The 11,648-nt window shown below is 39.6% G+C and overlaps 1 protein-coding gene across 1 annotated transcript; it reads right to left on the bottom strand.

The window, feature by feature from the left end:
• Positions 1-455: 455 nt before the first annotated feature.
• Positions 456-1,942, bottom strand: LOC132032126 (uncharacterized mitochondrial protein AtMg00310-like). The gene is made up of 3 exons (XM_059421914.1): positions 1,613-1,942; positions 707-803; positions 456-604 (listed from the first exon to the last, which is right to left on the bottom strand). The coding sequence occupies exons 1-3, from the start codon at positions 1,940-1,942 to the stop codon at positions 456-458; spliced, it is 576 nt and encodes a 191-aa protein (XP_059277897.1).
• Between the last annotated feature and the right edge of the window lie 9,706 nt (positions 1,943-11,648).

Raw genomic sequence — 11,648 nt, 5'->3', positions numbered from 1 at the left:
AAGAACAAAAATAGCAAGAAACAAAGGTCCAAAAAGGCAAGAAAATAAGACTGCTGAGCTTGTTTCATCCTTGAAACCTTGTACTGATATTTCCCTGATGTTGCACCTCCTTTAAAAAAAAATCTCCATCCATGCTTCCTGATGTCGCTGATGCTATAGAAGTATGAGAATTATACATGATCTAGCTGCAGTTGCATTAAATATGATCATCCTATCTTCAAAATTCTTGATCTGATATTTGGATAATGCTGTTTGTCTAAGTTCAGCAGTCTTCTACCTTGAGAGGGAAGATCTCTATATTGCTTATATTCTACTGATCCCAGTAGAATGGCTTGATTTGCAATATAATCTGCTAAACTATTTCCTTCTCTCAGGACATGTTGAAACTTAACCTCACACATTGTTATTAAGTGTTTAATGTCTTCCACTAGTACAATAAGCTGCCATGGAATTTCCTAGGTATTTTCTATGATATTCTTCATCACCATGGAGTCTATCACAATCAGTACATATTGAATGTTATTTGCCACACAGCGATAGATAGCTTCTTTGATCGCCACAGCTTCAGCTTCTATGTTAGTTGTCTCATGAATATCCTTTCCTTCTGCATATAGCAGATCACCTAGTGAATTCCTCAAGCAGTGGCCATATGAACTTCTCCCAGGATTGCTTTTACTTACACTAACTGTGTTTCATTTTATCATACCATCAGGGGGTGGATCCCAATAGATGAACTGATACCTCATTGTAGGCCTGATCTCTTTTGAGTACTGAATCATAGAAGGCAAGTTGGATGGGAAGGTCTGCAATTTACGATAAGCTGTTTGCAGCAATTGCTAAAAATTTCTATTGATCTGATAGACTAGGCTACTGACTCCCATTGCACTCCCATGTTTGATGATATTTCTTCTCCTCCATAGACTCCAGATTATGATTGCAGGGATTTCATGAATTATAGGCCTCAAAATGGGTCTGCAAATCTTTGTCCACCTTTTTTATATCATATATGGAACGTCTTTGTCCCACCAGTTGAATACCTACAAAATTAGCAAACATTCTCCACAGTTTTGATGCTGTGGGAGAGGTTAGAAAAAGATGTGACATTATTTCTTGTTTTGGTTCTATGCAACACTAACATTTTGATGCCAATAGAATTCCTCTTCTGCATAATACATCATCAACTGGCATTTTATATCTCAAAGCTCTCCAAAGTGTGAATGAGAACATAAATGGAAGATGTTTCCTCCACATCTAGTTATAGTTATCCATCTTCACTTCTCTATGTCTCACATACTCCCAAGCACTTCTGACTGAAAACTTTCCATTTTTCTCTAGTAACCACCAGCTTTCGTCTAATTTAGTTGCTACCTGAGGAGGGGGAATAGTTTCTATCACATGTTTCACATACTCTTCTGGTATATATTGACTTAGAACCTATGTATTCCATCCTTTTGTACTAGCAAAATTTTGAACTTATATTTCCTCCTCCATACTATCATCAGGTAGGACATGTTATAATGCACCAAGGTTTGACCAGTTGTCAAACTAGAAGCTAGAATCCCCTTTTTCACTTGCCACCATATTGATGCTCCACCAATTCCCTTACTATCACCAATTTTCTCCAGATAGGAGATGCCCTTTTAGCTTGTGCAATCATAGGATGAAGCTTTTTACAGTATTTGTTTATCATGAAAGAACTCCACAATGAAGGCTTTGTTATGAGATTCCACCATAGTTTACAAAAAAGGGCATTTGAAAGTTCAAATAATGATCTGAACCCCAATCCTCCTTCATCCTTAGGCAATGACAGTGTCTCCCATTTAACCCAATGTACATCTTTCTTGTCACCAGTGTTTGGCCAGAAAAACCTTGAGAATATACTATGCATTTTTCTGATCACACCTTTTGAAGGGTTCATTCCTGATAATAGGTACACTGGCATGCTTTGTAATACATGAGATATTAGTGTTGCTCTTCCTCCATATGACAGTAGTCTCCCTTACCATGCATGCACCCTTTTGACAATTTGTTTGACAACTTCATCATAGTGTGAAATTTTGTTCCTACTGCAGAATATTGGGCACCCAAGATAAGTGAATGGAAAAAGGCCTTGCCTAATTCCTATGGTTTGTTTCAGCCTTGAAACCAAGCCACTCTGCACCTTTTCATGAACATAGAAGGCACTCTTATTCAAATTCACCAACTGGCCAGATACTTTCACATATCTATTTAACACTCTCATCATCAGTTTCATTGAGTATTGGTCAGCAAAGACAAAGAGAATTGTGTCATCAGCATATGATAAATGATTAATCCTTGGACTCCATTTGGGCATACCATACTCCACAAACCTTAGCTTTTTGTACAATGCATTTAGTCCCCTTGATAGGGCCTCGGCAGCTAAAATGAAGAAAGTAGGGGATAGAAGATCACCTTGTTTTACTCCCCTTGATGACTTGAAAAATCTATGTACTTTCCCATTCAAGAGAACTTAATACCAGTTGTTTGATAGTAGCCTGAACACCATGTCAATTAGCACCTCACTAAAACTAAATTTTCTAAGAACTTTGGTGAGGAAGAGCCAAGAGACTCTATCATATGCCTTGGTCATATCCAGTTTAACCACCACATTTGCAGTTTTGGTTCTCTTGTTTATATCTCTGACAATCTCCTGTGTGAGTAGTACATTCTCCATGATACTCCTTCCCCTTCACAAAAGGCGATTGATTTTCATAAATCAATCTGCAACAGATTTTACTAATCTTTCATGCAGTACCCTGGAGATGATCTTGTTTGTAAAATTGCTGAGACTGATTGATCTCAGGTCTAAGAAACTTTCCACCTGCTCTTTCTTCGGGATAAGAATCAGATTTGTATGAGTGATGAATCTTGGTAGTTCTTGCCCCACAAAGGATGCCTTCACCATATCCACCATATCTAGTTTGACTATCTTCCAGCAGGATTGAAAGAACAACCCTGTGAATCCATGAGGATCACAAGCACTTTCTCCATTCAAGGCAAAAATTGCTTCTTTGACTTATTCTTCAGTTGGTAGCATCTCTATCTTATGATTCTAATCTTCTGTGACTAGAGCAAGGATATGCTTTAATAGACCAAACTTAGAAAGGATTCTATATTCTTCAAACTGTTTCTGATAAAATCTGACTGCTTCTTGTAAGATCTCCTCTTGATTGGTTAGCCAGTTTCCATCAGCATCTTGGATATTATCCACTCTGAGATTCTTTCTCCTCCCTTTTACATAAGCATGGAAAACTTTGAGTTTTTATCTCTATCTTGAAACCATGTTAGGCCTGATTTATGTCTCCAAAAATGTTCTTCCAAGTATAAGAATCTACTAAGGTCTGCCTGCACCTTATATAGTCTTTCTCTATTCTACACTGTTGGAGATGTTTCAAAATGTTCCTCATGGACTTTGATTACCTCTTCAAGTGATGCAATTTCTTTGAAAAGTATTGCCATATGTGTTCTTGCTCCAACTTCTCAATGCATTCTTCACCTTTTTAAGATTGTGATGAAACTTGATAAATGAATTTCCTTCAAAATGTATACACCAGTGTTGCTTGATAATCTCTTGGAAACTCTCATGTTGGTCCCAAAATTTCAAGAAATTAAAAGGATTTATGATCACCTTAGTAGTTGTGGAACACTCTAGTTCCAAAGGAGAATGATCCATTCCCTTTTTTATCAAATGAGTTACCTTCATGGTGGGCATTACATCTAGCAATTTATCATTACAAAACATCCTGCCCAACCTTTTAAAAATGCATGCTTCTTTAGCTCTTCCATTCCACCATGTATATGTACTACCTACATATCCAAGATCCTGTAAACCATAACTGCCAAGACAGTGATTGAAATTTGCTAGTTCATTGTACAAGACTGGCAGATCTCCTAATTTCTCTTCTTCTGAAGATATGACATTGAAGTCACCTCCCACTAGCTAAGGTAAATCAAAAAGATTAGAAACCTGGCTAATAGAATCCCAAAGCATTCTTCTTACTCCAGCATCACAAGAGGCGTACACCACTGTTAAGACTATATGACAGTTTAAAATTTGGTGAAACAACTTCAAAGTAATCTGCTGTTCATTATCAATCTCCACTGAACCCTGTATAACCTCTCAAAGGAATAACCAAATTTTGCCGGAGATATTGACAAAAGTTGTTTCCATACCCAACTTTTTTTATAAAATTTTCTACTTGTGCAGCATCTTCAAAAGTTCCATCAAGCCAATAATACTGTATCTGTTTCTTCTGTTCAGATTGGTTAATCTCCCAAAAGATTGTTGAGTGTTAACTGATATGATATTCCACAAGAAGAGCTTATTCATCATGATTAAGAGAGTTTGGAGGCTGCCTGCCTCTTTGATAATAGTTTGACTGGGGGAACAGGTTTTTTCTTTCCTCTTTTTGCTTTAGAGTTTCTCATTTGCCTTGTCTGTGTAAGGGAGAGATCTTCTTCTCTTGACACCTGGTCAATTCGAACATTAAGCAAATCTTCCGTAAGATCCTCATCTCTAATTTCCTGAGGAGGGATTACTTCTTGGAGTCTTTCGGACTATTCTACCAGGTTCTTTGCATGATTAATAGGACTGATATTTGAAGATTGCTCTTCAGTTCCCTCTTCCTCATCTTATCCTCTTTACACTTATCATGTTCACCCTTTTCCACTACTGCTTCATGGCTTGTACTAGACATTTGTCCATTTGATTCTTGTCCCTCCACTGATTCTGCAGGCTTTCCATCTGTCTCTCCTAACTCTGTGTTATTCTGGATTGCAGTCTTATTGATGACGCGTTCTTCTAGTTGATCAGTATTATCTACTCCCTCATTGATTGATACTACTGCCTCCTTTATCATCTTTGAACCACTGCTTCCATTTGCATTAACTATTAGAAGCTCCTTCTGATTTTGCTGTATAATATCTGATAGTTCCACTTGATCTTCAACAGGAACACTACTCTTTTCTTGTTTACCAAAAGATTTTTCTACCCAAGGCTTTGTTGACTTTTTTTCTGGTTCAGAGTTTTCGTTGTCTTGCCTCTCCTTTTCCTCTAAGTTGATTGCCTTCTCATTTTGTTCATCAAGGACTGCAAAAGAATTATTTATTTCCACATTATTACCAATATCATCAGATTGAGGATTATTGAAGATTCTCTTATCCTTTACAATCCCCCAACCATTGATCACTTCTTCATGTTCCACCTTCTTGTTCATATTCTCTTGAGTCTTCTTCTGTACCCTTTCATTCTTCCTCCTACCATGATTCCAAGCATCTTTTGCTGGCACTGCATTTCTTTCTATCCTTTTTCCATCACGAGATTTGTGCATGTAGCATCCTTTGCACCTGCTTTTATTGTTTCATGTTTGCAGCAGTAAAACTTGTCTCTGCAGGTTCTTCTTCCTTGTTCTCCTTGGCTGGTTTTAAATCTGGATGAAGCATAAAGCATTCCTTCTCATTGTACCCTTGTAATATGTATGATATACAATACTTTGGCATGTAATCATATTTAATATCAATCCAGTTTGCGATGATCTCTCCAGTGCCTAACCTTTTCATACCAACATCTATTCTTTAAGGGAAGTCTTTTAACAAATCAACCTCCACCTTCACCTTTGCACAACTAGGCCTAGACTTGTTGTTCATTGCCATATCAATATGTAATGGTTTCCCTACTGCTTTATCCATTGTAAAAAAAGACTCCTTAACAAAAAAGTTAGGAGCTAATGAAGGAAAAGATATTTATGCAAGGGCAGTTGAGGTTTCATATTCAAGATGGAACCAAGGTCCCCATTTTTGCACTCTCATCTGATAGAATCCATCCTTAGCCTTCAAGTAGTACGCTGGTTTGGAAATCACATGAATATAGTCTTCCATGGATGATAACATGAGGAGCAGATGTCGTTCACACAAGTATCCAATAGGGCACTCAGATTTAATCTCACATTGAAGAGGGATTATTTTGCGTAGTTCTCCAAGTTCGTGCCATCCATATATATATATATATATATATATATATATATATATATATATATATATATACTATGTATTAGAGTTTCTCTTGTATTATCATTGCATTCACTTCTGCTCCATCCCACAACACCATGGGCTCACCATGCACATACGTTAAAGGTTTCTCTTGAATAGGGTTTGGGTTAGGTTTCATAGTGGTTGTTTCAATCAAAGGGTTTAAAATCTGGGCATATAGATGTTTTGGTGGTGGTTCTTCATGAGGCCGATGTTATTCACCCCCAAGCAGGGATGTCCATGCACCGGTGGTGGCCATAGCCATGCCGATGATAAGCACTAGGGTTTAGGGGTTTGTTTTTTAGGGTTTTCTTTCAGAGCTTTTCTGAGCTTTCTTTGAAACTTAACTCTTTTGACCATGTAACCAGTACCCTGATGCTGGGCCTGAGCCGCTAATAACTGAGCCAACAACTAAATAGCTTCTCGCATCTCCTGCCCTGAGATATCATATGGAGGAACAAGGGTTACTATAGTTGTAGCTCCTCTAGGATCTGCTGGAGCGGAAGGGCTCTGAGAAGACTGGGATGGGTTCTCACTCTAAGACTCGCCCTGACCTGTAGCTACTGGTGGCACTCTACTAGTACCCTAATCTGTCACAGCCTTTCCTCTCTGGCTGGCTAAAGCTTTCCTCATCACAGGCATCGCTAAAACCACAATAGGTTATTAGAGAAAAAAATCCTGATGGTGCTGCTCTATCGCATGATCTAAGATAAGAAAGGAGAAAAATCTTCCTAAATACCCTGCAGCCTCTTATTTATAAGTGTAGTGCACAACACACCATAAAACAAAGACTCTGCTAGACACGTAGTATTACACCCCCAAGTTTCTGTACATTGAGTTCGTTAGGTGTTAGCTAGTTAACTATAGACACCGGAGTTATTGTCGAAAGGATGCAAGATCATAGGTGCTCGTTTTACAATTATAAGAGTCCGAGTTCGCGTAACAGGTTATGGAAGGACTGGAAAATAAGTGAACTAAGGAGATTAAGCTTCCGAGGCTTTGAAGGAAAGTTGGGCAAGGTTTGGTACGGAAGTTTTGGTCTAACCGGGAGAAAGAATAACTCTTAGTATAATAAGAATTTTGGAGTGGAATAAAAGTCTAAATTGAAGTTCGGAAAGTCTAGTCTCCAGCGCAACAAGCCGCTCCTCAATAGGACATCGGGGTAAGGAAATTTGAACATTACAAGTCAGGCCGGCAGATCAGGAAAATGGTCTACGCGAACGCGCCAGGGAGTGGCGCGAACGCGCTGAAGGCCAAGGGCCAACACAGCGCGAACGCGCCACCACGAGGCTCGAACGCGCTGAGTAATTTTGAGGATCGAGTTCGGGATGAAGGTTATATCATAAGACTGTAATAATAATAGTACACATAATATTTGGAGACCATATGGTGTAAAGTAGTTCGTATGCCACTTGCCGAAAAGCCCTCGTTGCTGTAAGCCAAGTGGGGCCCACACGCCGGGGTTTCATAAAGGAAATATGAAGAGACATATGGGTAGTACACGGAAAGTTGAGCAAGTCTTAAGAAGGACGCTTAAGCCAAATATGACCATAGGCCCTCCAAAATGACGATTTAAGTAACATTTTCGGATGATCTGACTTGGAGGGGCCAAAAAGATATTGTAAGTTTGGAATCTCGGAAAACACCAAGAATGAAAGTTGTATATAATTGAAAGATATTTCCAACCATAGTTCGTGGGCCCGCACACAATATCAGGATCGAGAGTTATGCCCTTTTTACTGAACGAACGTGCAGTCAGAAAAATCGGACACGCGCGAACGCGCCCAAAGCGAGGCGCGATCGCGCCTGGTTTTTTATGTCGGTCCAGGCAGAACCTGGACCGTTCTATAAAAGGGGGAGGACCCCTATTTTTCAACCAAAGACCCCCAAAAACATCCCAAACCCTCTGGAAAATTCCCCAACCTTCTCACACCAACTTTTAACCCAAACCAGGTATAATTTCCAAATTCCGGTCCGGATAGCGTATAGTTATCGTTGCAGAATCATATAGCGGTGTGTTGTGGCCTAAACTTAGGGTGGAAAACTGAAGATACAACAATATTAACGGGAGAAAGGTATGGATCTCTTCCTATTTATGTTGATATTAGCTTATTTACAACGGTTAAATGGTTGTATAGTGAGCTGATTAGTTATGGAAGTTGGGAAACAGCGTGTGGGCTGTTCTATGGAATACTTTGATATGGGAAAATGATATTATTGATGTTGGTATTGTTGTTGTTGTTGTTGGTTGATGAACTAAGAATTCGGGCTAGGCACATAAACGGGGGGAGATCCCGATTTTCGATAGAATATAAAATAGTTTAAATTGAAACTTGAGATAAGTGTGTGATAAGGAGACTAACATTAGTGTGAATCCTCTCGAATGTAGATTTACGAGCTCGGGCGGATAAACATAGCCAATAGGAGGTCGAGCAGGTATGTTAAGGCTCGTCCCTTTCTTTCAAAGGCATGACTCCTATGTTACGATTTCATAAATGCTTCCATAACTTCGTTGTTTTCAAAAGTTAGAAGTTTATGATTCCAAGGCATGATTTCTTTTCCCGATAACCCATAAATGCTTTCCAAAATGTCCGTATTCTTTCCAAAACGGAGGTTTATAACTTTGTAAGCTTTCAAGACAATAACGATGGATATGTTTTACAATGACAACGATGATGTCAAAGGTGAGAATATTTTCCTACGATGAATATGATGATGATGATTCCATGTTTAAAGGTTTCAAGTTTACGATTTCAATGACTCTCAATTTTATTCATGGATGACGACTATTTTTAAAGATTCCAAAGTATATGAAATGACTCCTTATGAGATTTATGATCTTAGTCTATGTTCTCTTAACGCTATTCTTCATTGATAGTCTCACCTTATAATAATTGTTCCTTCAAGGTGAGACACGACGGTTATGATTATTCCATAATACAATCGGAGGTTACCGACCTTACGTCACTCCGATGGAATTATAGCTTTTGATTGGGCTCTTATGCATGCTTATGTCGTGATGATTACACCGCGCCTATACGGCCGGGCAGCACCACTATGCTGGGCGTAGTGGGCGGCTTATGGAAGATTACACCGCGCCTATACGGCCGGGCAGCACCACTACGCTGGGCGTAGTGGGCGGCTTATGTAAGATTACACCGTGTCTATATGGTACTCACAGCGCCGCCACTAGTGGACGGCGTGAGATAATTACCCCGGACGCGGGAGGCCCGGACTCGGGCTAATGATGTTATTTGATTCAGACAGTTATGTATGAATGTGTAATATGTTAAAAGGTAAAGGCGAGCATGCATAATTCTGCCTTAAGAGGCAAGTAGTTACGGTTAGTACTCTTCTTATGTCTTATGCTTCCTTATATGTTATCATACATGCCTTACATGCTCGGTGACTTATTCGTACCGACGTCCTTTTCTTTTATGGATAGCTTGCGTTCATACCGCCGGGCAAAAAGCGAGGTGTGACGCGTCCGATCCTTGAGCTCCATCGGCGGCATCTTAAGAAAGTGCTCCCGGTGTCTCGGAGCTACGGCTTATCGGGTACTACTTTTGTGTACATATTTGGGCACGGTGGGAATCCGGCCCCTACTTGTGAATATATGCATCTTATTTAGAGGCTCGTAGACAGACGTGTACAGTAAGATGTTTCGCAGTCTTGTTCGTCCTTGTGGTTGTATAATATTTTGGTAAAGCTTACTGACACTCGTTTACGAGTATGCTATTGATGATTGTGTTGAGTAAAATATGAGTATATCGTCCATATGGCCGCGCTCGAGTAAGAATAGAATACGAGATAAAGAGGTGCCGGTATGGTAATATCGGGTACCCGTCACGACTCTAGCGGGGTCGTGACATAGGCTTAACCCTGTGATCTATAAATCGCTCGGATAACAAGTTTGTCACGACCAAAACTGGAGGCCATGATGGGCACCCGGGCCCTACCTGCCGAGCACCGCTAAACATACTTTCTTATCATAATCATGAACAAGAGTGGATCTCAGGGGTCACCAAATGAAATTTTGCTAAACATATTAGAAATATATGCGAGAAAGGGATAAGCCCAAGAAGACATACTATGCAACTATACTAGTCAAAATGAACCATATGTGTAATTTTAAGTACTATACAATCTAAAAATATAGGCCGAAGGGGCCATACAAAACCTAGCTAAACCATGATGGTCTACAAGTCTCTACTGGAGTACCTACCATAAAGAAGTCGGGACAGGGCCCCGCCATACCCCGTATGTACATAAAAGAATATCATACCAAAACTAAACTGAAACTCCGGAATAAGAGGAGTGCTCCAATGTCAGCTGAACATCAACCTATAGGGGCGGATCGTTAACCTGTCTACCTAAACCTGCGGGCATGAAACACGATTAGCCACAGAAAGGGCGTCGATTGATAAAGTACTAAGTATGTAAGACATGAAGAACAACATAATAAAGACATGAAGGTAACATGAGATAAAAGAGAGTCAACCTATACTGTCCCTGAATACAATTGAGGGCATATGACATGCATGCTTTTATATATATATATACAGAGAGAGAGAGAGAGAGAGAGAGAGAGAGAGAGAGAGAGGTATGTTGTGCTCTGTATGTTAGGTCCGGGTGGCAGTCATGCCCCTCCGGTTGAGGTATGACAAACTTAATACTTCTACACCTAATTGCGGTTAGTACTCCATAATAATCATAATAATCTGATAATCATATCAATCTCCAATTTCAAGCCTAGGTTATACCATCTAAACCCTTAAGTACAGTCCAACAAGTCTATTTCAAGCACTCCAAGAATTCAATATCAATTAAACACACCAAACAACACAAATAGAAGAAATGATGAGAAATGCAAGTGATATACAATGTAAGGCCTTTCCATCTTCGGTACACACACGATCATTCAATAGGGAGCACGATTTTTGGGGACTCGCGAGGTCCATATACTACCCGGAACCATTTTGCTTCGGGTTTCCTAGACATATTTGGTTGTCAATCACATCATCTAGCCATTCTTAGGCTCGCATTATCTATCACTAGCCAATCAGCTCATATCAGCTGCATCACCCAGCCAATTGGCCCATATACTCTTACCAACCATCCAAAATCATTTCTCTCAGACCCAACATATGTATCCTCAGGTGTAATATACATGAGATACCATATGAAAGCATGAATATGACATGTAAACAGCAACAATCAATGTAAAGTAATAAAGACTCGATCTTTAACCTCTTTTCCACTTTTATAACAAGTATTTCAGAAGTGATGACAACATGTAAGCACATCTAAGATAGGTTGAAAGCATGGATGAAATAAATAAATAAAGGGGTGTCATGCCTACCAGAAGTCATTCAACAATCTATGCTATCAGCTAATGCCCAAAGCGTGGCATTCAGACTGGACTAAACAATTTAAAGTACGCAAATGCCCTCATCATGGCATCAATACCCGATACAAGTGCTCGTGACATCATAAGATTACCCCCCTTTTTCCCTTTTCCCCTCTTTTTAGATCATTTTTCCCGATGCTTTAAACTAAGGTTTAGTCTCAAAAGCTGAATATAGGGTAAACCGTAAACC

This window comes from Lycium ferocissimum, chromosome 9 (genome assembly GCF_029784015.1).
Source record: "Lycium ferocissimum isolate CSIRO_LF1 chromosome 9, AGI_CSIRO_Lferr_CH_V1, whole genome shotgun sequence".
In the NCBI taxonomy this organism is placed as follows: domain Eukaryota; kingdom Viridiplantae; phylum Streptophyta; class Magnoliopsida; order Solanales; family Solanaceae; genus Lycium; species Lycium ferocissimum.
The sequence above is the reverse complement of the archived record's forward strand: the minus strand, read 5'-3'. Positions and strand labels throughout refer to the sequence as shown.

Excerpts from the sequence above, each read along its gene's own strand:
- LOC132032126 (XM_059421914.1), bottom strand. The coding sequence starts at position 1,942 with ATGCCAGTGTACCTATTATCAGGAATGAACCCTTCAAAAGGTGTGATC. Across the intron at positions 804-1,612 it reads CTCCTATCTGGAGAAAATTG|ACCTTCCCATCCAACTTGCC; the intron begins GTGATAGTAAGG and ends CGTAAATTGCAG. Across the intron at positions 605-706 it reads TTGGGATCCACCCCCTGATG|AAGGAAAGGATATTCATGAG; the intron begins GTATGATAAAAT and ends TGCTATATGCAG.